This window comes from Clavelina lepadiformis, chromosome 5, assembly GCF_947623445.1.
Source record: "Clavelina lepadiformis chromosome 5, kaClaLepa1.1, whole genome shotgun sequence".
Classification (NCBI taxonomy): Eukaryota; Metazoa; Chordata; class Ascidiacea; order Aplousobranchia; family Clavelinidae; genus Clavelina; species Clavelina lepadiformis.
The window spans coordinates 317,875-344,247 of record NC_135244.1 but is presented as its reverse complement, the minus strand read 5'-3'; the positions used below and the strand labels follow the sequence as shown (position 1 = coordinate 344,247).

The following is a 26,373-nucleotide window of genomic DNA, read 5'->3' as shown; positions in this document are numbered from 1 at the left end:
ATGAAAACAGAACTATTACGTCATAAAATCATTGCCAGCAAAAATTTGTCACGTGACCAAAAAATCATGCAAATATTCCTCCCTGGAATAATCTCATCGCGCAGGAGACAAAGAGAAATAATTCCAGCGATAACCAGCGGAGGAACCTCTTTGAATTCTTGACCCTGTTTGCGATCACGTGCACAAGTGGTTCTGAGATTGTTTTCAAACAAACAAACATTTTTACTAAAACTTTCAATTTTCTACGTTGACCCACCCACTGTTGCGTCATATTATGGATTATGACGCTAACACTTCAACTTCACTTTAAAGCCCTCTGCATCTATAGTTCTATGCGAAAGCGGCTGATCAAACAAATCGCGATGGATGCGATTTTTGACGAAATCGTCAAATGACCAATCAGGCGACCTCTTGATGGCGACCCGGACGCGATTGCGAGTTGCAGCGGCAGAATCCGGATTCTCGGCAATTAAAGAATTTGGAAGAAGCGACAAAAGTTTTGTTTGTTATCGGTTGATTAAAACAATGAGTTTTGTAAGGAAAACTTTTATTACGTTCTCGATCAGAAAAAATTAAGCTTTTATTTCATTTTTTCAAACTAAGTCAAATCGATGAATTCCGATCTCAAGCAAACTTCCCATCATGCATCTGTGAACTTCATTGATTGGCCGATCTTGTAACAATGGCAACGGTATCCCATAATATATTGCACAATAACAATAGTCGACGCAATAATGGCCACCAATATGAAGTCATGGAAAATCAGGCCAACCAGGTCACTGCCCACTTGATTCCAGTTTAAACCGCTACCAACCGGATCTGGTTGCAAAGTCTCATCACCAGATGGCGGCGTTGTTGAGGTTTGTGGTGATGTCGATGCATCTGCGACTAAAATATAACAATTATAGTTGCGAAATGATGTAACAAGCTCATTGTGACTCACCAATCAGGCCTGTGTCGTCACAGAGACCTGGGCACGCGCACGGACTTTTCAAAATAAATTCCTGGCAAATAAAAAGGAAGCTCGGAACACACAATTGTGCTTGGTTTATATTTGAAAACGTCATAATTACATATTCTGTGACGATTAGTTCACCGACGAATTGAAGTTCATGATCACGTGATCCAGGAATGCATTCAAGGATGACCTCGGACTTCCTGTGTAATGGATGAGGATAATAAACCGCATGAGCTTGAGCTCTCAAAGCATTTTATGACCTCACCTTTTCGCAGCGCTCGCTGAGCTAGCGTAAGTGATCGAAAGTCCTTTCGATAGTGACGTCACAAAGGTTTCGGTTGATTGAATCCCCAAGTTGTATTCCAAATTGGAATTGTTTTCGTGGACTTGCAGAACCTTAAAAGTATCACAAATGCTATTGTTTCGTCATAAAAACCTTTCCCTTACTCGAGACTCTCACCGCTAAATCAGTGAACTTTTCGTTCTCGAACCCAACACAGGGATTGTATTGGTAGAAGTACCCATCACCGCCATCTAGCGTCCATCGTGGGCCGCCACTAGACGACGCTAGACTTTTTAAGTTGATATAACCGGAATTGTCTTCCATAAAGCATCTAGTCACAATCAATTTATTGTTATGACGTAATCGTTACGCCATTGGTATAGATAACAGTGACGTGATCAACTTACTTGCATGGTTCCGTCCTGAAGCAATTTTGAGCGAAAACTTTGACCGAAAAATTTAAAAGCAAGGTCAGAAAATATTTCATAGTTTCTGTTTTTCTGCGCAATCTGGTTTATTTTGAAATTAAATAGAAATCTCATAAAATATTAGCAACATCTTTTCAATTGTATGTTCGACTGAGTTATGCTTAATCTTCTAACGAGCTCATTAACTTAGTTTGGGAAACGCTGTACCCTCTGAAACGGCTATAAAGCTTTAAAGACTAATTCTCATTGCGGACCCTCTTAAACTACTTTACGGACCCCAGTTTGGGAAACGCTGTTCTAACGATCACCCATTCCAGCTTATGACGGGGCAGTGGACGACCTACTTAGATCTCACTCCATCTGCTTTGCTTTGCTGTTCTTCTGCTCTCTGTGCTCTAACTCTGCCTTCATTTTACGACCAACCATGCATATGCATACATTCCATTGTGGCGTCATTATCCTAACTCTATGACCTCATAAAGCCTCGAAAACCTTTAATAAAACGTCACATTGTTTGCTTACAAAGGGCCAGAGCCATAATCTCCATAGCATTTGCAACGATGGAGGACACTCGTGTAAGATCCCTTTCATCCACACCGAGAGTTTTACTTCGTATTTTATGACGTCGAACGCAAACAAATCATTTCACGGGCGAGAATATTCACAAAGAATCGGAGAAATAACAAATCATCGTAATTAGACAGCACAGTGATAGGTCAGGCCTGGGAAACGGTGATCCCTTTGTCGTAAGTGTCCGTCTGTCCCTTGTACTGTGCTGTAGGCTGGGAACAGTAGCACGTGTAGCCGAGAAGAAACTTTGCAATGGCGATGACGCAACCGATGACGACAACAAGTATGAGGTCATGGAATATGAGACTTACAATGTCGGCCCCGACCTGATTCCAGTTGAGACCGGTTTGAACCGGATTAGGGTTGCCACCGTCTGTGCTGGTCGTTGTGGTGTCGACGTCACTCTTGGTCGTGGTGGTCGCAGCAGATGTTGTCGTCGTTGGTTCTGTTTCATGCAAAGAATCATGAATGACGCAATATTATTATTGACGTAATACCCACGTCGTACATGTCATGCAGTTTATCCTTATTTTACGCTGGTGTGATGCGATATACTTACGTAAGACGCCGAAGTCATCACACAGACCGGGGCACGCGCAAGGACCTCGGAGGATAAAATCCTATAAAACGTCATCCAAGAATAATTTAAACACTTAATGACGTCACTGTTTCGTTATAATGAATGACGTCAACTTACGTATTCAGTGACGATGAGTTCACCTATAAATTGAAGCTCGTGTTCAAAGTCAAGTTCAGAAACACATTCCAATACCACTTTTGATTTCCTGTCAAAATTTGATGACGTCATTTACAGACAGCTTCATCAGTTACATATTTGATGACGTCATTACCTAACAGGATAGTCAGGGTCATCCGAGTACATAACAGAGGTGCCCTCCGTGAAGGAGAAAACAAAATCTTCAGAGGATTGGATTCCAAGGTTGTACTCCTGGGTCGGGTCGGTCTCGCTTATTTGATGAACCTTTCAACAGGATGACGTTAAACTTGAACTTGACGTACTTGATGACGTTACACTTGAACTTGAAAGACATCGCTTTCATTAAAATAGAAAACTAACTCACGGCCAGGTCTGAGAATTGGACAGAGTTGAATCCAACGCAAGGGTTGTATCGATAAATCCAACCAACCCCATCCGGTATCTCCCATCTAGGCTGTCCTGTGCTGGATGCCAGACTCTTCAGATTGATGATCCCGGAGTTATCGGACATCTCGCATCTGCGGAATATACGGGAGGAGTTTACTCCATCAAACAATTTCAAACAGAAGCGATGAAGCCGATATGTTGCTTGTTGGTCGCGATGAATAATTAACAAGTATTCAGCAAATGTTTATTTGCATCTCGTGACCAGCTACAAGCCTGGAGTTGTCCCAGCGCTGTTTGTTGACAAGTCGGTAAATATTTAACTCACTTGCAGTTGTCGATCTTTACACAGCGCTGGCCACCGACTGCGCAGCACGAGAGAGCGACCACCAGCAGCAAACTCAAACCCATGATCTGAGATTTTATCAAAATGTCAACAACACTGTAAAGGTGCAGGGTTTGATGAAACTGTACAAGGATTAGTTAAACAAAGATTTTTGATCAAATTGTTGAAAAGTTTGGTTTAATTGAAATTAATTATTCAGAAGTTGGTAAAAGTTTCTCATAACGTGTTTGTATATTTTGTAACACAAGAATGCGGCGACACCAACCAACAACAACACCTCATAAATCTCACCAAACTGAAAAACTGTTTCTACAGTTCTGCGATCTATCTAATTTATCTTATTTCCTTGAAAATGTACAAGTTATGCTGAAAATAATCAACTGTTTTTGCGAAATGTTTGCCTGGAGAAAAAAAGACAAAAAACTTTTTGGTTTACGCAAAAAAATTTTTTGTTTTTTTTTCAGTGAAATTCAAAACATCGTTTCATATAAATCCTCAAAATGATGTCATGAATATACTGACGAAGTTTCGCGGCGTTGTGCTAAAAGATGACGTCATTGTACAACATGAAGCCTGAAGCCCTGAACACAGCAACAAACTATTGAGCTAAACTTTGTCAAAATTTCTCCTGAGTTTTATGGCAGAGTTCAGGAAACACCGCGGAAGAGCTCGCCTTGCTGTTTGAACCCATATCTGGGGCAATCTCTTTGTTACGACACAGCTATGTCACTGAACAGCACGGAACTAACTTCTGCACAAAAGCGACGCGGAAGTTAATTATTACATAACACATCGTAACAATCGGTGAATGCTGAGTGTAAGCAAATATAAATCTTTGAAGTCAATCAAAGCGGGAATGAGGAGGACATGAAATATTAACATTTTGTGAAACAAGTTCTTAAAAAACTTGTGAAATAAATTTTAAAATTTAGCGGTAATGTACGAACTTTCATCAGTTGAGCAAAAATATCAAATTTGAAACAAATAGAAAAGTGATTTATTTTAATCTTTTATTAACCTACAATTTGCAATGAAATTTCATGAAGTAATTAGTTTGGTTTGATAAATGTTTATCTTTAAAACGAAAGAAATTGTCGTTGGAAAACTTACAAAAAAGTCGATCATTGGTTAATAAGCGCAACAAATATACAATTATCTTACATATTACAGACGTTACCTTTCTATTTGGGTGCTGTGACGTAATTTGTTTGTCTAATTAGGCAATTAATTTGTTGTAAACCCTTATATTGTGACGTCAGTCTATTATTGCGTCAGGTTAAGCCTCGTCTTTGGATTATTATGGTCGTTGTGGAAAAATTGCCTCCAGGAGAAAAGTGAAGACGTCAACCGTGTCTCAGTCATTTTTACGTCATAACAGACGTGTTCTCGGATGGCCCGGGGCGGACGAACGCTAAACAAGTTTGACCGGTGCTCGTATTTCACTTGACAATAAGCGCGATCACGAAATAAAAGAAACTTGTAACAAACGAAATATTATGCGATTTTATTAACGATATTTCCAAAGATCGCGATTAAAAGACGTTTTAATAAAAGTTTGTCGCAATGTGGAGCGCTTAAGAAGTTGTCCAACAAAATATTCTGAAAGAAATTGTTTCCATAGTTTTAAGCATTTAACGAATTTAATCTAAGGCAGTCTCAGCTTTTGCCACTTCCTAGTGTCTCCAAGTTCAAGTTCACAGATTTATGACTCGATTATGAGCAAACAGGTGATAGAATATTCAAAGAACTCTCGCATCGGTTTGTTGCAGGTCAAGGTGAGAGCTGTCAATCAACTGAAAATCTTAAGATTTGTGATAAATCTTTGAAATGATCCACTGACCTCCCTCCCTGACATCAACTCCTCCCCCCACAATGGGAGTGCTTTCTATGAACCCGGATAATCCGGGACTTGAATCGGCCCCGAAGCTTTCAAAGCAGATCGCTGAAACGGAGGAATATTTCGGACCCGACCCCGGGTCCGGGCCCGGAGCCGGACCCGAACTTCCGCCCGAGGAAGATCCCGAACCAAAGAAGATGAAGCTCGGTTCGTTTGAACTCGACACGACCTACCCGCGCACCCTCCCCGGGTTTATCAGATTATGCCAAGTTGTAAGTCTGATTCTGTGACGTTATAATGTGCATTTTGAAAGCTGAGTGGTTGCCACAGTTGTTTAAATTACTATTGTGATCTCCAAATATTGTGACGTAACAATCTTCATTTGTCTAGTTGCTGCTCGTTGTTTCCTTTATTTGTTTGATCATAAAAGCGGGGGAGTGGACGGACCAGGGAACCTACACCTTCTTCTGTCTCTTCCTCATCTTCGGAGCTCTCATCAGCGGTTACCTCTTTTTCACCATCCTCGCCGGACTACGCGGGGAGACCTTCTGTGGTAAGTTCGCTATATTACGCAATAAACATAATGTTGACTTGATGTTATTATGACGTCATCATATTCTATTGTTGTTTTCCAGGATTTTCTTGGATACTTGTGGTGAGTTTTCTATTGTTCCATAACTGTTACCAATTATGACGAAACAATCGCTAACTCAGTCTCGCTTCTTCGCAGGAGTTGATTTATTTCGTGAGCTTCGGGTTCCTCATTTTCATCGGATGCTGCCTGGCCGCCAACAAGGCGGGAGCCAACGCCGCCCTCCAAGCTTCCGCGGTTAGACTTTTACATTATGACGTTACTCAGCGAAGCGTGTTATATGATGACGTCATAAATACTGTATTATATGTGTGACTACTTTGACGTCAAGGTCGCTTCGCTGCGCAGGTGTTCGGGTTCGGCGCGGTCGTCACTTTCATTTATTACATCTGGGTCACGTGGAAGCTTCGAAGGAAGGGCAAAAGTGAGGATGAAAAACCCGCCGCTCCACCAGGAAGTGACGTCGGCGATGACGTCGAGAAAAGAACAATGACTCCGGGGTTTGAGAGGGAAGCGGAAGATTGCCGGATCGACATGGAGCGGATTCCTTCCCAACTGCGGAGGTGCGGATCTTTTATGACGTCAGACAATATCATTTAAATGTCAAGGATTGTGACCAGGTTATTGAAATAGTAATTGGTAATTGAACAAGTCAGATTATGACGCAATAATTGCAGTCGACGAGCGTCTTTAAGCTTGGGAAGACAAAATCATTCTTTGCCGATGAACATGACCAGCGACCAGATCTACGAGAACCACACAGCGGCCAGCGATGAAGGATTCAATCCACACAGGAGAAGACACAGGTACCATCTCATATCTACCAAGATAAGTCTCATATCACTAAACTTGTGTGTGACGTCACAATGTTGATTCAGTGCGTCGGAGAAAGACTCGGCGTACAGTGACGGAGATATGACCCCGAGCAGGGGCAGGAAAAAGGTGATTCCCCCGAAGATGCGTCGAACAGCGAGCGCTTACGACGCGGAACCAATCTACGATCTGCACAACGTCCTCCAGAAGCAACCTCTAGCTCACATGAGCCATCGCTCTTACGGAGGACAGCATCATGATGATCTGAGAAGAAGCAACAGCGTCAATAGGAGGTCGGTGTCATCGCGTTCAATCGACATTTCTTCACAAATTTTTGAAATTCGTCATAATGCAAATATCTTTCGAGTCAGCCATGACGTAACTAAGGTGGTTGATTATGACGTAGAACTGGATACGGATACCCCCGCGAGTTATCGACGAGTTCGTTCTCTAAGATGGGGTTCAACAACGACGGGTCGCCATTTGAGGAGGACGACCTCCACAGGACCAGCGGGAGAGGGAAGTCGATGCCGGATTGGCTCCGCGCCGCTCTCGGAAACGAAGTTGCCCCTAATGACGTCATAGACGACGAAAGCGAGATCGCGATGCCTCCGATGAAACGCGTCGCGACACTTCCGGTCATGAACCAAAAGGAATTTCCGCTCCTGAACACTTCGGATGAGGAGTCAGTGAACTATCCCTCCATCTCTAGGAACGGACGCGGAGGATTCACGATGCCGCATCACTCGATGCAGGACGAGATGGTGAGGAACCAACATCACCAACGCACCGGACACAGGAGGAGCCATCATCACCACGGGAAGCGGCATCGGCACCACCGGCATGGAGCACATCACCATCACGGAGGAAGACACCACGGGGAGCGGATGAGGAGACAATTCAACGGATCCCAGGAGGACTACATCCGGCAGATGATGGAGAGCGATGAGCTGGTCGCGAAAGATCGCGGGATGCGCGGATTTGCTCCCAGGGAGGGGAAACCGATTGAGGCTGGGAGGAGGAGAATGATCCCGGAGCAACCAGTCAGCATCCACTTCCCTGAGAAGTCGAGATGGGATGACGAAGTCGCTCAGTTCGACAACCAGGTCATGGAGAAGTATCTCGCCGACACCCAGCAGATGAGGTCATAAAAGATTTTAATGACTCGATCGTGACGTCACGATCCCACGTTGTTTGTAAATAATTTTTAGAAAATATTTTCCTTTTGAGAAGTTTTTATTGCGAAAACGTCCTTGTTGGCTTTTTTGTGACGACATAATACGGCAACTGCAATCATTTAATTATTATTCGCTTTTGAAAAAATCTTTAAAAAATTTCGCTCGCGGCTGCTGAGTTCATCGACAATTTTTCTTCTTTTGTGAAGTTTTTGTGAAATTAATAAAATTTTCTTTTCAATCCGCGCAAAAACAACGGGCAGGTGTTAATTATGACGAAATAAATATAGCGACGACACAAACTGAAAATCAGTCTCTTGAGACTACTGAAGCGTGAAGCGGACTTCTGCCGTTTATGCCGTCACACACAAATTACTCCAGCAGGTTATTGTGAGTATACCGCGTAGACAGAGCACAGCAGACGGCGTCCAAATCGATGGAACCTGAAACTTCTACGTTTGAAAAGAAGTTAAAAGTAAAGCGTTGTCTGTTCAACTTGTGACCAATTGATAACTTACTTGAAATGGTCTTGAGGCGCGACCATAGTTCATGGTTATTAAGTTAAAGCTTAAGTTGCTCTGGCTTTGTGGAATGATGCCAGTGTAGCCTGTTTGCATTCAACTCGACACGATTTGTCCATTTAAATTTTAAATGTTCATGCTGTTGACGTCGAAATATTTTCCAATTCTACTAAAGACTTGAACAACATCACCAGACAGGAGCTCAAATACTAGATTGTTGTTATTGTCAGAGGCAACTAAAAATGGAACGCTAAATCAGACTATGTATGCGCACATAATGAAAATCATTTTCATTGTTGGGTAAGACAGAAAATTGCGATAAACCAGCGACAGTTTTCTTTCTTTGCGTCGAATGACTCGACCGTAAACGCTGAAAATATTGGACATGGCTTAGTTAGTTGTTGACAACATATCCTGGAAAGTGGAAACATAATACAGGAAAATACATGTATTGCAAATGACATGAAATATATCGCTCATCTCCATCAACCAACCGACATAGTTTAGGTCAGTTCACAAGAAGCAAGTGGACGTGGGGGCGATAATAACCGGCTTTTTTAGGCTGGCACTGAGTCAGTGGCGACCTTCTGTCATTTTCTTTGTGTCTTTCTGAAATTTTTTTAATTGTCATTCTAAGTTTTGTCAAAACATGTTGAAACCAAATTGACGACAACAAATAATAAAAACGAAAATGAAAACACCGTTTAAAATAATTCAATTTAAAATCAGAGCTAAATAAAATGGAATTTTTACCAAACTTTTCTACATATTTTCGCTATTTTTACACTGAAACTCTTTACAAAACAAATTAACTTAAGACTGCTACCTTTTTCCGTTTACACAGACGCATTATTTTTGCTGGAAATATGAATATACGGCACCCGCATTATGGTGCTCTATGAGGTGTCAAACCGGTGTCGTACCAAATACTGACCTTCTTTATGACGTAATAAATTCAGAAAGCTCTGTACACAGGTAGGCTATAAAACTTCCAGACAGAGGTAGGCCAGCACCTTTGACCTGTATACTGTGTTTTATTTGCCAGTGTACATGCATTCGCAAAAGTTACGATATCATATTATTCAGCCACTGAATACCACTCACAGAACCAATTCATTCCCTTTGTCTTCTGCAATAATATGCTAAGACAACGAAAATATTGTTACGTCACTAAGGGGATGTGAGTGTGCCTATTAAGCAGGACACCAACTAGACTTGGACAATTAGTCGTTTTTATAGCTTTTTGCGATTAGATTGGAATAAGAATTGAGGAATTTGCATAAACTAGAATTCGAGCTAGAATTAGATTGACCACATATATAAAATAGATTCTGTTGTTGTTATGTGATTGACTGCGTGCAAGTGAATAGGCATTGTGACGAAACTATACATCAATGGAAAACGTCATATGATATGTACGGCACACATGCAACGGCAAAAACATCAGTTTCTTTGTGCGGCACGGGCTGTGTGGTATTTTTGGCGGAGATCTATAGCACTTTGATTTTTATTATTTTGTTACACGAAGGAGTTTCTTATTTCACTCACGAAAAACTTCCGTTGGACAAACTAACATTTTTAGCAAAATCAAAAATTAAATTAGAATTAAAATTACCGACATTTTGTTTTAATTCGTTGAACTAGACAACTATGGGAATTATTTGGTTGTCCAAGTCTGACACCGAGGCGCGTCCAAATAGAAGTGTTCCAGATAAATGTGGTTCATATCTTACTCAAAGTGAGCAGTCATCTACTAAGATTCTATTTTGGATACTTGTGGTAAAGACACCAAGAAATAATAATCGAATTTATATCGAACACAAACAAATAAATAACAACCAAGATCACGCATCGCTGTTCGGCAAGTTGGCTACAGAACAAATAAAACCAAAAAATTTAGGTTAACTGAGCAGGAAGCCGGGACGAGCTGTTTAACGGGACGGGCGTGTGGCAGCCTTCGACTAAATTTCCAAAGCGTTCACGTCAACCTTACAAAATAAACCAACCACTATGCACTAGAATAAACTATGCAGGTCCTTGATTACGTAACAATGGTTGCGTGAACGACGCTTGTGCAATCACTCACGATTTGTTGTGTTTGCAGAAGCATCATTTCCTACGATCGCGCTATAGCGAGTGATAAACAGAATATATTGGACGTCACAAACAGTTTAGTTCGAAATACCCAGGATTGGTTGGTTTGTGTTTGAGGATAATTTTGAAAAAGAAAAGACTTCATCTGATTGGCCAAGTTTGAAAGTGACAGACGTTCTAGAATAAAGTTGTTTTGAAACGATTTAATCCTGTAGCGATCTAGTTTAGTAAACGTCATCTAAGGTCATTGGACAGTGTGAAGCATGACGTCATTGACTATCAATGTATTAAGTCCCAACCAAAGAATCAGTTCGTCTAAAAAGGTCCTGGTTTTACTTTCATTGATGAGGTTTCAAATATAAGTCTTATATTCTCCAGGTTTCACATTTTGGTAAAATTTTCTTCGCAATTCACAGCAAACAAGTGAATATGAAGGTGGTGATGGCGGGCTACTCCAAGACTGGCACCAAGTCAATGGCGGCCGCTCTACGACTGCTCGGTTATAAGGTTTACGACTTCATGGATCACTTCTGGTATCACTACGAGGACTGGATGAAGATTATGGAGAGACAATCAACTGTGGAAGACTTCAGGAGGATGTATCAAGATGTCGATGCATTGACTGGTTGTCCTGCTTTTGCTTTCTGGGAAGAAATCCTCAAAGCTTTTCCCGACGCTAAAGTAACGTCACAGAACACATTGTTTGCTGGAATTCAAACCTCAACGTTTGCAGAAGTTTTTGTTTTCAAAATAAAATTTATCTCAGGTTGTTCTGACGACTCGCGAGGAGGAAAGCTGGTACCACAGCACTTTCGGCCAGGCGAGGGTGCTGGAGAGCTACTACAAGTTCCCACTCATGCAAATTCTCACACCGACTGGCAGAAAATACTTCAAGTTTTACAGGGCTCTCGGTGAGCTTTGTTTTGTGACTGAACTAAGTTATGACCGAACGATCACGTGAGTGTTATGCTTCAGCGCGTGTGGTTGATGGCGTCGACATGAAGCACCCGTTCCATTACACTTATCATTACAACGAAGTTTTACAGAGACAAAAATATCGCCAGCATCAGAAATACTGTGAACAGGTTGGTTGTGCATCAATATTTATCCTCTCATCTGTACTGCTGGCATTTCACAACCTGCAGCACTTTAACTCATGGAATGATTGCAGCCTGCAAGAAAAGGACGTCAGCAGTAGGCCCACTCGGTCTGGGAGAAATTTTATCCGGTTAAAGGCCCCTTAGCGGATAAAGTTCTTATTGGGGAAGAAACGTGTCACCCACTATCTAGAAACGTATGAGTAGGAGAGAATCTGGAGCAAAATTTTGTAATCCATTTACCCAAAAAATTCCGCTGCTCAGTTTATCAATGTAATGATTGAATATTTTGTATCATGATAAACTTTGCCGTCAAATATGACATATGTTGCTAATACCTCAAAATTTATTCTAATTTTTAAAAATTAAAAAAAACATTTTGCGTCGCGTGTGACTAACAAAGCGAAAAGCTAAATTTTCAGTTCTATTAAACATAAGATTTTCCTTATTTCCGGCATCCATATCTAGTTCATACTGTTATAAGAATATCTGGCCGCGAGAAAGGCGTTATCGCCTTGAATTAGTGAATTTCTGCTAGCCACATTTGTTGGATTTTGATTGGTTGAGATATATTGACGTCATACATCATATTTTTAGAATGCGCCGGAAGAGAAATTATTGGTGTACAGCGTCAAGGAGGGATGGGGACCGCTATGTGCTTTCCTTGGCAAGGACGTTCCTAGCGTGCCCTTCCCACACTCCAATGTTGGAGGAGTTTTCATCGAAGATCTTATGGATGTGCATCCGGCCTTCGACAGGATGGAGCGAGAGTGGAGGTGGGCTCTCTTCCTCCTCACCGCGATGGGACTCTACACGAGCTACAAGATCTACAGCCATGGCTGGATGGGGAAAGCCGCCAATTTCTTCTCTAACTTTGCACGACGAGGATTTTCTTACTTCAGACAATAATAATAATCAACCGCGGATTCTCAAACCATTGCCAGAACCTTCCCAAAAATTTGGTATTTACTCGTCATGTTTTCAAGTCGTTCAGGTCTACATCACAGAACGAACCAACCACTTTGTGCTGAAATAATTGATGCGTGCGTTTTATGTGTCCTACGTAACAACGGTTGCGTGAACGACGCTTGTGCAATCTCTCACGATTTGTTGTGTTTACAGAAACATCATTTCCTAAGATCGCGCGAAAGCGAATGATAAACAGAATATATTGGACGTCACAAACAGTTTAGTTCAAATTACCCAGGATTGGTTGGTTTGTGTTCGAGGATAATTTTGAAAAAGAAAAGACTTCATCTGATTGGCCAAGTTTGAAAGTGACAGACGTTCTAGAATAAAGTTGTTTTGAATCGTTTTAATCCTGCAGCGATCTAGTTTAGTAAACATCATCTAGGCCCTAGGGTCATTGGTCAGTGTCAAGCATGACGTCATTCACTATGACCTTGCGCTAACTGTGCGTATTGTTGAGGTTTGTGAACAGTTGTTGATTATTGCTTGATCGATTGTTTGTTAATCTGACTCCATTGATAGCGCATTCATTAACCCTGATAACCAGTTAAGCATCACAGTATCAGAACCAAACTGTCGAAGTCTTTAATATTGATGCTTTATTGATTCTCAACGAAACGGTTACAGTTATCAGAACACAGAACAAGGTTGCGTTCAGTGGATGGTTAATACCAGACTCTCCAATTGAGAACTAACGCATTGAGCGCTGTAGTACGGATGACGTAAATCAGAAGTAATCAAAACTGGGTCGTGTATACTAAACACGACCAAAATATAGTACAGCGCTTGTTGACAAAACACACGAAATAGAACACAAAAAAATTATAATATTATCAAATCTGCACGAGAACTCGGTAGGAATAAGGGCTAATTATGAAAATTACCACAATGTGTTAAGTCCCAACCAAAGAATCAGTTCGTCTAAAAAGGTCCTGGTTTTACTTTCATTGATGAGGTCTCAAATGCACTTCTAATATTCTCCAGGTTTCACATTTTGGTAAAATTTGCTTCGCAATTCACAACAAACAAGTGAATATGAAGGTGGTGATGGCCGGCTACTCCAAGACTGGCACCAAGTCAATGGCGGCCGCTCTACGACTGCTCGGTTATAAAGTTTATGACTTCATGGACCACTTCTGGTATCACTACGAGGACTGGATGAAGATTATGGAGAAACAATCAACTGTGGAAGACTTCAGGAGGATGTATCAAGATGTCGATGCTTTGACTGGTTGTCCTGCTTTTGCGTTCTGGGAAGAAATCCTCAAAGCTTTTCCCGACGCCAAAGTAACGTCACAGAGCACATTGTTTGCTGGAATTCAAACCTCAACGTTTGCAGAAGTTTTTGTTTTCAAACCAAAATTTATCTCAGGTTGTTCTGACGACTCGCGAGGAGGAAAGTTGGTACAAGAGCACTTTCGGCCAGGCGAGGGTGCTGGAGAGCTACTACAAGTTCCCACTCATGCAAATTCTCACACCGACTGGGAGAAAATACTTCAAGTTTTACAGGGCTCTCGGTGAGCTTTGTTTTGTGACTGAACTAAGTTATGACCGAACAATCACGTGAGTGTTATGCTTCAGCGCGTGTGGTTGATGGCGTCGACATGAAACACCCGTTCCATTACACTTATCATTACAACGAAGGTTTACAGAGACAGAAATATCGCCAGCATCAGAAATACTGTGAACAGGTCAGTTATGCATCAATATTTATCCTCTCATCAGTACTGCTGGCATCTCACAACCTGCAGCACTTTAACTCATGGAATGATTGCAGCCTGTAAGAAAATGACGTCAGCAGTAGGCCCACTCGGTCTGGGTGAAATTTTATCCGGTTAAAGGCCCCTTAGCGGATAAAGTTCTTATTGGGGAAGAAACGTGTTACCTACTATCTAGAAACGTATGAGTAGGAGAGAATCTGGAGCAACATTTTGTAATCCATTTATGCAAAAAATTCCGCTGCTCAGTTTATCAATGTAATGATTGAATATTTTGTATCATGATAAACTTTGCCGTCAAATATGACATATGTTGCTAATACCTCAAAATTTATTCTAATTTTTAAAAATTAAAAAAAAACATTTTGCGTCGCCTGTGACTATAAGCTAAATTTTCAGTTCTATTAAACATAAGATTTTCCTTATATCCGGCATCCATCCCTAGTTCATACTGTTATAAGAATATCTGACCGCGAGAGGGCGTTATCGCCTTGAATTAGTGAATTTCTGCTAGCCACATTTGTTGGACTTTGATTGGTTGAGATTTATTGACGTCATACATCATATTTTTAGAATGCGCCGGAAGAGAAATTATTGGTGTACAGCGTCAAGGAGGGATGGGGACCGCTATGTGCTTTCCTTGGCAAGGACGTTCCTAGCGTGCCCTTCCCACACTCCAATGTTGGAGGAGTTTTCATCGAAGATCTTATGGAAGTGCATCCGGCCTTCGACAGGATGGAGCGAGAGTGGAGGTGGGTTCTCTTCCTCCTCACCGCGATGGGACTCTACACGAGCTACAAGATCTACAGCCATGGCTGGATGGGGAAAGCCGCCAATTTCTTTTCTAACTTTGCACGACGAGGATTTTCTTACTTCAGACAATAATAATTAATCAACCGCGGATTCTCAAACCATTGCCAGAACCTTCCTAAAGCTTGGTATTTACTCGTCATGTTTTCAAGTCGTTCAGGTCTACACCACAGAACGAACCAACCACTTTGTGCTGAAATAATTGATGCGTGTGTTTTATGTGTCCTACGTAACAATGGTTGCGTGAACGACGCTTGTGCAATCTCTCACGATTTGTTGTGTTTGCAGAAGCATCATTTCCTACGATCGCGCGAAAGCGAGTGATAAACAGAATATATTGGACGTCACAAACAGTTTAGTTCGAAATACCCAGGATTGGTTGGTTTGTGTTCGAGGATAATTTTGAAAAAGAAAAGACTTCAACTGATTGGCCAAGTTTGAAAGCGACAGACGTTCTAGAATAAAGTAATTTTGAAACGTTTTAATCCTGCAGCGATCTAGTTTAGCAAACATCATCTAGGCCCTAGATTCTAGGGTCATTGGTCAGTGTCAAGCATGACGTCATTCACTATGACCTTGTGCTAACTGTGCGTATTGTTGAGGTTTGTGAACAGTGGTTGATTATCGCTTGATCGATTGTTTGTTAATCTGACTCCATTGATAGCGCGTTCATTAACCCCTGATAACCAGTTAAGCATCACAGTACCAGAACCAAACTGTCAATGTCTTAAACATTGATTTATTGATTCTCAACGAAACGGTTACAGTTATCAGAGCACAGAACAAGGTTGCGTTCAGTGGATGGTTAATACCAATCTCTTCAATTGACAACTAATGCATTGAGCGCTGTAGTACGGATGACGTAAATCGGAAGTAATCATACCTGGGTTGCGTATACTAAACACGACCAAAATATAGTACAGCGCTTGTTGATAAACACACGAAATAAAACACAAAAACATTATAATATTATCAAATCTGCACGAGAACTCGGTAGGAATAAGAAGGGTTAATTATGAAAATTACCACAATGTATTAAGTCCCAACCAAAGAATCAGTTCGTCTAAAAAGGTCCTGATTTTACTTTCATTGATGAGGTCTCAAATGCACTTCTTATATTCTCCAGGTTTCACATTTTGGTAAAATTTGCTTCGCAATTCACAGCAAACAAGTGAATATGAAGGTGGTGATGGCGGGCTACTCCAAGACTGGCACCAAGTCAATGGCGGCTGCTCTACGACTGCTCGGTTATAAGGTTTACGACTTCATGGATCACTTCTGGTATCACTACGAGGACTGGATGAAGATTATGGAGAGACAATCAACTGTGGAAGACTTCAGGAGGATGTATCAAGATGTCGATGCTTTGACTGGTTGTCCTGCTTTTGCGTTCTGGGAAGAAATCCTCAAAGCTTTTCCCGACGCTAAAGTAACGTCACAGAACACATTGTTTGCTGGAATTCAAACCTCAACGTTTGCAGAAGTTTTTGTTTTCAAAATAAAATTTATCTCAGGTTGTTCTGACGACTCGCGAGGAGGAAAGTTGGTACCGGAGCACTGTCGGCCAGGCGAGGGTGCTGGAGAGCTACTACAAGTTCCCACTCATGCAAATTCTCACACCGACTGGGAGAAAATACTTCAAGTTTTACAGGGCTCTCGGTGAGCTTTGTTTTGTGACTGAACTAGGTTATGACCGAACAATCACGTGAGTGTTATGCTTCAGTGCGCTTATGTGAGGGCGTCGACATGAAGCACCCGTTCCATTACACTTATCATTACAACGATGTTTTGACGAAACTGAAATATCGCCAGCATCAGAAATACTGTGAACAGGTTGGTTATTTATTGCTCTATGATATCATAAAGGCTTATTGTTTACGTATAATCAAATCCATCGATTCGAACACAGCTCCACATGCGGTGTTTGTGTTTCCTGTGAACCTGATTGAACTGTTTTCCTGATCTCTCTAAAATTGTAATTTCAATGCAGTCCTCTATAAAATGGATACAACCTATTTCATACAAGGAAATTACGTCAGCAGTGATCAGCAAATTCGTAATATCCGGTGTAATTCTCTGCTTTTAGTTGAGTTTTTGTGTAAGTTGCTGGGTCTAATTTATAAGACCAGCACTGCATCACCCTCATGTAACATCCTTGCTTTGGGTAAACTACGGCCTACCACCACAGAAATTCTAGTATTTTAGATGAGATTAAACTCGATAATCACGTGATAAACTAACCATGATGGCTGCACGTTGATTGGTCAAGATTTATCGACGTCATACACCATATTTTTAGAATGCGCCGAAAGACAAATTATTGGTGTACAGCGTCAAGGAGGGATGGGGACCGCTATGTGCTTTCCTTGGCAAGGACGTTCCTAGCGTGCCCTTCCCACACTCCAACGTTGGAGGAGTCTACATCGAAGATCTTATGGAAGTGCATCCGGCCTTCGACAGGATGGAGCGAGAGTGGAGGTGGGTTCTCTTCCTCCTCACCGCGATGGGACTCTACACGAGCTACAAGATCTACAGCCATGGCTGGATGGGGAAAGCCGCCAATTTCTTCTCTAACTTTGCACGAAGAGGATTTTCTTGTTTTCATCTCTCTATTTCTTAAAACTGCTTCTATACATTTTGTCCACGGCTGAAAATGCCTGACAAATGTTTTTTTTATTACGTCATAAAGATCTGTGTATTTGAATTAAATTAAAAAAAGCGCGGGCACAGTGTTTGATCAGTTGAGTTTCGAGTAGCTGGGCGGGGAGAACCTCTTGCGCAAGTACTTGAGCACGGCGAGCGGGAGGCAGCTGAAAGCGGTCATGGCCAGCACGCGCCAGACAAACCCGAGTGACGTCAGAAAGACGGGATCTACAAACAAGCAAGCCGGGTCAGTGGTGACGTATTTACAACGTCATAAAGCGAAGAACATACCGAAGTAGTCGCGTAGAATGGCGAGTGAGGCGACGTATATGGCTAGGCTGAGCGCTTCACTGAGCAACATGAGCCAATGCCAGGTTCTTATGGTCAGCGCGACCATGAGAAGTTCCGTGAAGACCAATGACGTGAACGAGATGCTCACGGCGTGAATAAAGTCGGCGTCGAACAACAACAATGCTCCATACATTATTGCGCCACCTACAAGCACACAGGTATGAGCCCGGGTTGAAAGAATGAACCCATATCGGGGAATTACCTTGGTATATGCTTATCAAGACCCATATAAGGAAAGTCTTCAGTGACAACGAACGGCCCTGTAATGCAATAACTTCATTATGACGTCACACTACTCTATTATTACACAGTTGTTGTTACTTTGTGGAGCTCTCTGTAGAGCTCGGGATAGGTGAGGGCGACACGGGAAGTGACGTCTTGATCGAGCACGAGGGAGAACACAGGCAGCATGGTGAAGATGGTTGTGTACCTGCGCAGAGAAGAGAAGTTAAGAGGATGACGTCATTGCTGATGACGTCGCTCTAACTCACCCCACCATGAGGTATCCCTGGTATAATGAGACGGAGGAGAAGTAGAAGATCGAAGAGAAGATCGCCTGCGAGGAGAGTGAAGAATCATTTCCATAAACATCAAATATTTCATGCGCTTACCTGCATGACAGAGATAATGAGGCCTCTGTGAATGATGAACTGGCTCAGCGATGCGGAACGCTTGTAGCTGTTTCTCCCATGGACCATCAGCAGCGGCCCCAAGTGGCAAAACTGAGTGATTGAAAAGTCTGCAGCGAGCGAAGCCTGTTTACCTTCCTGCGAGAAATATTGAGACGGTTAAAATTTAATGAACCTTTGACTGCTACGGCAACCTGACTATGCGCGACCTTCCCAACAATTCCAACCCCACAGTCGGCAGCTTGTATCATGCTCACGTCGTTGCCACCGTCACCTGCACAACATGCATCAACCAGTGTGAGAGTTAAAACAGTGATTCGAAGAATTTTTGAATATTTCAAGCAACGCTATTGATGTTATATTGAAAGAAACTTGAAATGCTAAAACGTTTTCACCCGAGTTCCCCGATATGAGATACCTTTAGCAGACAATCACCTAGCACACATAAATCTAGCAGACAATCACCGATAGCACAAATCCTTTTCCGGGTGTGGTTCTTCAGCAGATGAACGATCTGGGCCTTCTGGGTTGGTGAGCAACGACAGACGACAACAGCTGGACACTGGCAGGCAAGTTCGACAAATTCGACTGCATAGTAGCGGAGACACACCTCCAGCGATGATCCATGGATGACTAACGCAGTGTCTGGAGCGCGACGTCGAAACGAGTTCAACTCGAGATGCGCCTCCGTGCGGCTGCTAACCTTAATGACGTGGAAAACGTGTAACGCAGTGACGTCTGTATGATGTCATAATTGAGAAAGAATATAAACCTGCTGAAAAACGTGGATGTCCTGATCACGTGATACAAGTCGTGAACTTTTAGCGATGCAGGTGGCAGTTTCGAGTTTGTCTCCAGTCAGCATCCAGACCTGCAATACATCGACATCTTACATGGAGTCAAACTATCGACACCGCGCAGTTTCACTCAGTACCCTAATCCCAGCATTGCTCAGCATCTCCAGGGTTGGTCTGACGTCATTCTGCAATTTGTCCTCGACACCCGTCACACAGAGTAACTCCATATCGCGCTCTAGTGACTCGATGACAGCACTGACTCGAGTTGCGCGGTCCGTCACGCTCAACTTGGCCTGATTGTATCGACGCTGAGGATATTATCAAGTTAGATTACTCACTCAAACAAGACTCACGCTCAAGCCGAGTCACTTAAGCGGAGTGCGACTTTAATCAGACAAAGTTCACCAACTTCAAAGTCAAGATAGACATCTCCAGAAAGACGCTTCTTTGCGACGACCAAAGTCCTTAATCCTTCTCTCGCCATGTTGTCACACTTCAATGCACAACAAAATTAATACGTCACTGCAATGATGTCACCTGACTCCTCGTCTCACCTCCTCGTCCAACCAGTCGTTGTACTGCACGATTGACGTCATCACCATGTCCGCACCTTTCATGTAGAATACTATCTGTCCACTGCTCTCATCCTTTATAATGATGCCCATCCGCTTGCTCTCCGAGGTGAACGGGAAGAGCTGGAGGAGAGCAGGGATGAGATTTTCATGGAAATTACACAAAAGAGCAGAAACAACGAGACGGAACCTGCAGGATGGCGAAGTTGAGGATGGCGCCATACGGTGTCATGAGCTGGATGCGGTTCAGGTCCCTCTGGTACAGGGAGAGGCCGACTGATTCTGTCCATTTGACGAGAGCAATCTGGAAGATATGGAGCTCAAAGAAAGTCCCATTCATCAATAAACGAGGAAGAACTCACCTCGTCAGGACTTGATGCTTGATAAACTTTGCTCAAAGCGTTGAAGTCATTTTCATCATCAGAGTCATATACCGGCGTCACGTTGTGGCAAAGCGCCAGGGCTGGAACATGAAAATATGATTTCTATGGAGAAGCTAGTAACGCCAGCTTTTGTTATCGTCACATGGTGGTTCCATAAACAAGTCATGAACAAGAATTAAAAATAAAAGTTAACCCCATAGTGCCACCTTATGTCTTATTTTATTTTATTTTACTATATGCTGGGTTAACATGATTCCGACAGATCACAACGACATGTGCAACAAGTGGATGCTTCGAAGATAAAGTTCAATGCGACTGACCTTTGACCGCTTCAAGTGATTTGGAGTGGGCACTTTTCTTCACTTTTGACATCACAACTTCCTTCCTCCTTAAACCTCCCGAGACCACTTCCTCTGGTTTTCCTGAATCCTTGCTGCCTCGAGTGTTTGGATCCACAAACGACTGGCGGAGATGCATCACGACCTGATGAAACATCAAGTGCATTGTGAATTTGTGAGTCTCAATTTATTGCTTCCCGGGATGTTTCATGATTGTTACCTCGTCCATGGACTCTGTGCCATAAGCTACCGTGCCAATGTGGAGTCGCTTGAATATCATCTCATTCTGAGTCAGAGTCCCAGTTTTGTCGCTCAGAAGATAGTTGACTCGTCCAAGTTCTTCGGGGATTGTGCTCGACCTGTTAAATAATTAGCGTCATCGCTTATTGCTCAAAATTCAAAAGTGACCGGTTCATGCAAATTACAATGAACTCTGCGGGGGATTCCCGACATCAGTAGTGGGGGAAGCACCAACCTGACAACTGTCCCTGGGATTAATTTGTCTCTTTGGATGAACCAGCTGTAAACCGCCTTGCCCATGTCCAGGTTGACCCTGAGACTGATGGGGATGATGTAGGAGAATAATATGATGAAGCGGAACATGTAGCGATACCACGGTCCATTGAAGCCCTGCAACAAGAAATGTTACTGTGGATGAGATCGGTTAATTTTGTTCTGGTTCTTCTTATATTTGTGGCACCCAGAAGGTTAACATTCCAGTGCGTTCTGGTCGACAACCTACGCATTGGATTCCCTCCAATCACATCGAAGTATGTGATGACAACTCACCTTTATTGCGATCAACGCGAAAGACAAGATGACGACGGCAGCAAACAAAATCTTAGTCAGAAAATTTATTTCTTTATCCACAAGACCGACCTATTTAACAGAAGAAATCTTATGAAACGACAAGAAAAAACATTAAACTATGTCAGACTTCAAGATGATGCACGATGTTGAATTTCTTCAAAGAATTGCGTTGACTAACTTTGGTGGATGGATGTGATTGGTTCATTACACTCCTGGTGTCACGCCCAGTGTAAACAACGACGGCAACAACTGACCCGGATGCGAGGACAGTGTTGGCCCACATCGTGTTCTCAACGTTGAGAGATTCCTCACTCAAGTCCCCTGTAACTGGGTTCATCTGAGTGGATAAGATACGATGTTACGACAGACGTCACTCAAATTAACCAATGACACCATCTTAAAAATTGGAGCAACTAGAAAACATAAAAAATAGTATTTCTCCCCAAGGTGGCAGCATTGCATGATGAACTGACCATTGAGAAAGCTCCGACAAATCGATGAATGTCGTTGCTAGGCTCCTCCGCATGGACCTTGCTCTCGCACGTGAAGAGACGAGAGTTTTCCTCCATGGCTTGTGTGGAAGAAATTGACAGTTTGAGCTTCCAGTCTGTCTCCCCATCCAGCTGGTCGGTTCGGATGAAACAAGATCCTGCTCATCAAATTTTAAAACAAAACTCGAGTGAGGTAAAAAGTAGGAAGACAGCGATCTCACGCACAATATGGGAGCACTGACCACTCTTCTCAGAGGTTTTCAGCAGAACCAGATCCGCGGGGACTCTTTGGTCCTTCTCGATCACCAGTACGTCGGAAACCTGGGAATAACTAGCTATCAGCTTTTTCACAAAATTTCACAACTCACTGGACGTTAAATAAACAAACAAGACAAATTATGACCATTATGACATAACCAGTAATTTTGTGAAGCAATCATTGTTGCATGAAATCCAACCTGAATGTTGCAACTTTTGATGAAAGAAATCCCACCATCAGGTTTCAATTTCTTATAAATGGCAGAGTTGATCTCTTTGTCGCGATAATATCTTCGTATTTCGTCGATTGCTTCCCGCAGGACGGTGACGCTGAGCACAAACCCCTGAATGGGGCGCAACAGGTGATTATGTTCTTATGTATTTGTCGGGGGCCATTACTCACATCAAGAAATATCAACAGAGTTTGATCGAAGTTTAACCACTGACCAGGGGGGCCCAGTATGTATAGAGGTATCCTATCTTAAGCGCAGGGACAAACTGGGAGCAAGCCATGAGAAGAAAATACAAATTCAGGAAAAACTTGAACTGGTTGTACAAAACCTGACAATAAAGATGACTTTCAAACAAACATACTTTCCAAAAAGAATTTTGTGTCTGTAGGATAAGTTTTGAAATAAAGTAAAAGCTAATTCATCATTTTCAAGAATCGACGACTTACACCGGGAAGGAAAGTGACGATGTTGTATTTCTGATTGCAAATTTTATTCACAGGAAATGTTTCACTTTCCGACGGTTTCCCGACAAAAACATTCCTGGATTGCAGCTTGCCCTTGTCCACGCAGCAGCTAAACAACGAAATTTTTCATTGAAACGAAGCGATTGCCTAAAAAATAATGACATCATCAGCTCACCTGGCACAGCATGATGACATCACAAAACAGCAGGAGCAACATCCCGGTTGTTGCCGTGGAGACTGCGTGGTTGTCTCGCACTCGTCATGATCTGTGGTTGAGGAGGAACCCATCGATATCAAAGGGATCGCGTCGCCTCCATTTTCAAGAGAATATCTGCAACGACATGAGTAAGATGACGATCATCGTGGCATGCAAGTGCATGCGTGAGCAATTGTAAGTTTTGCTGTGGATATGTTTCAATTCACTTTTGCAAGTGTGAAATAATTACTTGGAATGAAAAGATTAAATAACTGTGATTGTAGCTGATTAGCAAACAAACACGTTAGAATTGTGTTGGTTCAAATCAACCAAAGATGAAAAAACAACAACAAGCTATAAGGGAACTAAACACCATTTAACGACAGCTACAAGGTACGTTTACTGTGCCGATGTTATTGTTACATCACAATCACACAGTGAGTATCAACAAGACCTCACCCACTAAGTAAGTTGTGTTGTTGATTGCCACGCATTGTTACTCACTACTCGACAACCCATGCAAGAAACAATCAAAACCTTACGAAGTGAGGGGGGAGTACTTGACACGATGGAAGTCGTCAAGCAAAGGTTTTCGAAGATGATCCATTAAAATAAATAAACAAAGCTTGACAATGAAGTGACGTGAGATCCTGTGCGGCAAAAAATCATCAAATAAAACAAAAAAATCTGTGAACAACAAAGCAGGTGCATGACAACCCAAAATATTTCACCTACTTGACTGTTTCATGAACAATTATTGTGTTGCTTCTCTTAACTTTGTTTTATAAAGAACATAAATACATCTGATGACTTAAACCTGAAATAAAAAGACAATTGACACAAAAATGTTCATACCCATTGGAACAAATTTGATTAGGCAGAAAAACTACATCTTTGAATTCCAGCGAATTTCACGACACACAACAAAAGTCCCAGTTTTCCCGCAATGTGAATTGTAGTCCAGAATATTATACAATAGAAGATAAACTAAAATTATCATGAATCGTTTAACAATGACAGGATGGTAGCGACAGAGAAAGCACAAGTGACAATTTGCTTCATATTAATTAAAAAGGTCTCCGGCTGAAGGAAGAGGAGCAAGTCCCCCGGTCACACTCGGTAACATTCGAAGATCTGGTAAATTTTGTATGTGGGACTTCAGCTCCTTCCGCACTTCTGCCACCTTTGCCAATTTCTCTCGATAATCCGCAAGTTTTTGCTCTGATTCGTGCAAGAGACTCTTCTGTTGCCTCATGAAGTCCGCCAACATCCGGGCAACTTGTCTCCGATCTTCAATCTCCGCAACAAGTCGTCCGTTGTACTCAGCAAGCAACATACACGCCTCTTCAACAACTGAGCACAACTTGTCGGCGGTCTCCCGTTCGCTGATCTGCTCAAGTCTGGACACATCCTGGACTTCGGGAGGCAGACTTGCAATTTTCTCTCTAACCACCGCATCACTTGATGCTGCGGTTTCAAGGTCGAGAAGAGCTTTTGCCAATTCGTCCGCTTCTGGTGGATCTCGAGGTGAGAGCGTGAGGTAATCGTCATCTTCATTCTGATCAATCAGCTCCTCAAGTCGACTTTTCTTCTGACCAACTTCATGGTCATCTTTCTTCTCATTTTTCACGGTTTTTCGTTTCTTTGCAGATGGTTTACCAGCATTTTGAGTGGTTTTTGTGCCAAATTTCTGATCAAAAACTTTGCTTACTGATTGCCGAATCTGCGCTATGTAATCCGCATCATAAATATTCCGCTCAACCCAAATATCCAACATTCTGCCGATGGACTGTTTTGTTTTCTCATCGGAATGCTTTGCAACGTGAGTAAACGCTGTGATAAGGACTCCACCATATGATTTGGTGAACTCAGGTCCCTTTTTACGGCTGTTTTGTATGACATCATTGGCTAAATAAAGAAATGTCAACTTCTTTTTAATCTTTGCCTTAATAAGTTCGGTTTGCCAAACTTGCACAATTGTCCGTGCATGCTTCCTGTGATGTATGACCCACAATGATAACGTTTGTATGCTTTGCTGAGAATTGTTCAAGTCGCTCAGTTTCTTTATCAAGGCTGATTCTGAAAATGTGGACATAACAAATCATTCGATGGAAGTTGGCCGACTACAGTTTAGAAGTTAATGCGCCTGTACAGAAAAGAGTGAAACTGTTAGATTATTCAATTACCATGCCTATTTGACCTTGAGAAAATGTTTCAAAAACATTAAATCATTCTATCTCTGAGTGAATGTGCACAAGCAATGCTCAAACGGGTATTCCAAGAGCAACGACGACTTTTACTTGTTCGCGATCTGTCAATCTACTGTAAACTGTTTAACTAAAACCAGGGCCAGTTTGGGAGAAAACCTTCCAATCAAAAGAGAAAACGAGCACATAGCAAAGATCGTAACTTAGTAAGATGACATGTTGACATGACATGTTCAACATGTACGCAAACACCGTGCAACGATTTATTATCACCAGACATATAGAAAATGAAAGGGAAGTTACAAAACACGAAACAAATTGATTTTGTCACGCGCCAGATGCAAACGCCAGCTAGTGAATACCAGAAAGTAATTAATACAAAGCTTCTTGATATTTGACTGAATTCTTACAGTCTGTCTCAATATATAACTTCAGCTACTTTTTCATGAGCAATTAGCTTTTTTTTACAAAATTTTTGGTGTAAAGAATAGCGAATTTGAAAAGGAAAACAATAAATGATAAATAAACAGAGCAAAACTTTCAGTAATTTTACCCCGAGTCACTATCACATTAAATCTTCCACAACTTGGATTGTCTTTAATTAGGAAATATAAACAGGGCCCAACATTTCGTGTTTGTTACATGAAAGCACTTGTTCACAGTTCACACGCCACGTCACAAACCTGAC

At 42.1% G+C, this 26,373-nt stretch overlaps 7 protein-coding genes across 8 annotated transcripts; 4 read left to right on the top strand and 3 right to left on the bottom strand.

Annotated features, from left to right (window-relative positions):
• Positions 1-537: 537 nt before the first annotated feature.
• On the bottom strand, positions 538-3,939 carry LOC143458746 (uncharacterized). Its single transcript, XM_076955598.1, has 12 exons — positions 3,670-3,939; positions 3,322-3,475; positions 3,091-3,221; positions 2,937-3,024; positions 2,799-2,859; positions 2,392-2,687; positions 2,025-2,074; positions 1,419-1,572; positions 1,224-1,354; positions 1,074-1,158; positions 944-1,004; positions 538-888 (listed from the first exon to the last, which is right to left on the bottom strand). Exons 1-12 carry the CDS (start codon positions 3,750-3,752, stop codon positions 641-643), a joined length of 1,542 nt encoding a protein of 513 aa, XP_076811713.1. The 5' UTR covers positions 3,753-3,939; the 3' UTR covers positions 538-640.
• A 1,526-nt stretch (positions 3,940-5,465) lies between these two features.
• LOC143460649 (uncharacterized) lies at positions 5,466-8,345 on the top strand. Its single transcript, XM_076958242.1, has 8 exons — positions 5,466-5,796; positions 5,915-6,077; positions 6,160-6,179; positions 6,255-6,353; positions 6,465-6,679; positions 6,794-6,922; positions 6,995-7,222; positions 7,336-8,345. Exons 1-8 carry the CDS (start codon positions 5,560-5,562, stop codon positions 8,078-8,080), a joined length of 1,836 nt encoding a protein of 611 aa, XP_076814357.1. The 5' UTR covers positions 5,466-5,559; the 3' UTR covers positions 8,081-8,345.
• A 2,490-nt stretch (positions 8,346-10,835) lies between these two features.
• Positions 10,836-13,184, top strand: LOC143459904 (uncharacterized). The gene is made up of 4 exons (XM_076957219.1): positions 10,836-11,400; positions 11,486-11,630; positions 11,695-11,804; positions 12,414-13,184. Exons 1-4 carry the CDS (start codon positions 11,149-11,151, stop codon positions 12,723-12,725), a joined length of 819 nt encoding a protein of 272 aa, XP_076813334.1. The 5' UTR covers positions 10,836-11,148; the 3' UTR covers positions 12,726-13,184.
• A 560-nt stretch (positions 13,185-13,744) lies between these two features.
• On the top strand, positions 13,745-16,036 carry LOC143459193 (uncharacterized). Its single transcript, XM_076956226.1, has 4 exons — positions 13,745-14,072; positions 14,158-14,302; positions 14,367-14,476; positions 15,077-16,036. The coding sequence occupies exons 1-4, from the start codon at positions 13,821-13,823 to the stop codon at positions 15,386-15,388; spliced, it is 819 nt and encodes a 272-aa protein (XP_076812341.1). The 5' UTR covers positions 13,745-13,820; the 3' UTR covers positions 15,389-16,036.
• An 87-nt stretch (positions 16,037-16,123) lies between these two features.
• LOC143459192 (uncharacterized) lies at positions 16,124-17,964 on the top strand. Of its 2 annotated transcripts, XM_076956225.1 has the most exons (4): positions 16,127-16,742; positions 16,828-16,972; positions 17,037-17,146; positions 17,613-17,933. In XM_076956225.1, exons 1-4 carry the CDS (start codon positions 16,491-16,493, stop codon positions 17,931-17,933), a joined length of 828 nt encoding a protein of 275 aa, XP_076812340.1. In that variant the 5' UTR covers positions 16,127-16,490. The 2 variants fall into 2 exon arrangements, with proteins under 2 accessions (XP_076812339.1, XP_076812340.1); XM_076956224.1 differs by lacking the exon at positions 17,037-17,146 and having other exon boundaries at positions 16,124-16,972; positions 17,613-17,964.
• Positions 17,965-17,967: 3 nt separating this feature from the next.
• On the bottom strand, positions 17,968-24,352 carry LOC143459190 (putative phospholipid-transporting ATPase IIA). Its single transcript, XM_076956222.1, has 27 exons — positions 24,214-24,352; positions 24,021-24,128; positions 23,458-23,613; positions 23,265-23,391; positions 23,033-23,146; positions 22,786-22,929; positions 22,570-22,648; positions 22,310-22,485; positions 22,015-22,173; positions 21,816-21,905; positions 21,502-21,656; positions 21,247-21,385; positions 21,009-21,171; positions 20,668-20,768; positions 20,496-20,609; positions 20,288-20,428; positions 20,143-20,226; positions 19,871-20,041; positions 19,709-19,807; positions 19,402-19,639; positions 19,146-19,210; positions 18,919-19,074; positions 18,799-18,863; positions 18,629-18,737; positions 18,510-18,567; positions 18,248-18,451; positions 17,968-18,184 (listed from the first exon to the last, which is right to left on the bottom strand). The coding sequence occupies exons 2-27, from the start codon at positions 24,083-24,085 to the stop codon at positions 18,051-18,053; spliced, it is 3,306 nt and encodes a 1,101-aa protein (XP_076812337.1). The 5' UTR covers positions 24,086-24,128; positions 24,214-24,352; the 3' UTR covers positions 17,968-18,050.
• On the bottom strand, positions 24,296-25,951 carry LOC143459191 (regulation of nuclear pre-mRNA domain-containing protein 1B-like). The gene has a single exon (XM_076956223.1). The coding sequence runs from the start codon at positions 25,571-25,573 to the stop codon at positions 24,542-24,544; it is 1,032 nt and encodes a 343-aa protein (XP_076812338.1). The 5' UTR covers positions 25,574-25,951; the 3' UTR covers positions 24,296-24,541.
• Between the last annotated feature and the right edge of the window lie 422 nt (positions 25,952-26,373).

Excerpts from the sequence above, each read along its gene's own strand:
- LOC143458746 (XM_076955598.1), bottom strand. The coding sequence starts at position 3,752 with ATGGGTTTGAGTTTGCTGCTGGTGGTCGCTCTCTCGTGCTGCGCAGTC. Across the intron at positions 2,688-2,798 it reads TGATGACTTCGGCGTCTTAC|CAGAACCAACGACGACAACA; the intron begins GTAAGTATATCG and ends CTTTGCATGAAA. Across the intron at positions 1,573-2,024 it reads AGCAAAGCAAAGCAGATGGA|ATGCTTTATGGAAGACAATT; the intron begins GTGAGATCTAAG and ends GATTGTGACTAG.
- LOC143460649 (XM_076958242.1), top strand. The coding sequence starts at position 5,560 with ATGGGAGTGCTTTCTATGAACCCGGATAATCCGGGACTTGAATCGGCC. Across the intron at positions 6,354-6,464 it reads CCGCCCTCCAAGCTTCCGCG|GTGTTCGGGTTCGGCGCGGT; the intron begins GTTAGACTTTTA and ends TTCGCTGCGCAG. Across the intron at positions 7,223-7,335 it reads AGCAACAGCGTCAATAGGAG|AACTGGATACGGATACCCCC; the intron begins GTCGGTGTCATC and ends ATTATGACGTAG.
- LOC143459904 (XM_076957219.1), top strand. The coding sequence starts at position 11,149 with ATGAAGGTGGTGATGGCGGGCTACTCCAAGACTGGCACCAAGTCAATG. Across the intron at positions 11,401-11,485 it reads AAGCTTTTCCCGACGCTAAA|GTTGTTCTGACGACTCGCGA; the intron begins GTAACGTCACAG and ends AATTTATCTCAG. Across the intron at positions 11,631-11,694 it reads CAAGTTTTACAGGGCTCTCG|CGCGTGTGGTTGATGGCGTC; the intron begins GTGAGCTTTGTT and ends GTTATGCTTCAG.
- LOC143459193 (XM_076956226.1), top strand. The coding sequence starts at position 13,821 with ATGAAGGTGGTGATGGCCGGCTACTCCAAGACTGGCACCAAGTCAATG. Across the intron at positions 14,073-14,157 it reads AAGCTTTTCCCGACGCCAAA|GTTGTTCTGACGACTCGCGA; the intron begins GTAACGTCACAG and ends AATTTATCTCAG. Across the intron at positions 14,303-14,366 it reads CAAGTTTTACAGGGCTCTCG|CGCGTGTGGTTGATGGCGTC; the intron begins GTGAGCTTTGTT and ends GTTATGCTTCAG.
- LOC143459192 (XM_076956224.1), top strand. The coding sequence starts at position 16,491 with ATGAAGGTGGTGATGGCGGGCTACTCCAAGACTGGCACCAAGTCAATG. Across the intron at positions 16,973-17,612 it reads CAAGTTTTACAGGGCTCTCG|AATGCGCCGAAAGACAAATT; the intron begins GTGAGCTTTGTT and ends CCATATTTTTAG.
- LOC143459190 (XM_076956222.1), bottom strand. The coding sequence starts at position 24,085 with ATGGATCATCTTCGAAAACCTTTGCTTGACGACTTCCATCGTGTCAAG. Across the intron at positions 21,172-21,246 it reads GCACAGAGTCCATGGACGAG|GTCGTGATGCATCTCCGCCA; the intron begins GTAACAATCATG and ends ATGTTTCATCAG. Across the intron at positions 20,227-20,287 it reads ACGACTGGTTGGACGAGGAG|TGTGACAACATGGCGAGAGA; the intron begins GTGAGACGAGGA and ends TGTGCATTGAAG.
- LOC143459191 (XM_076956223.1), bottom strand. The coding sequence starts at position 25,573 with ATGTCCACATTTTCAGAATCAGCCTTGATAAAGAAACTGAGCGACTTG.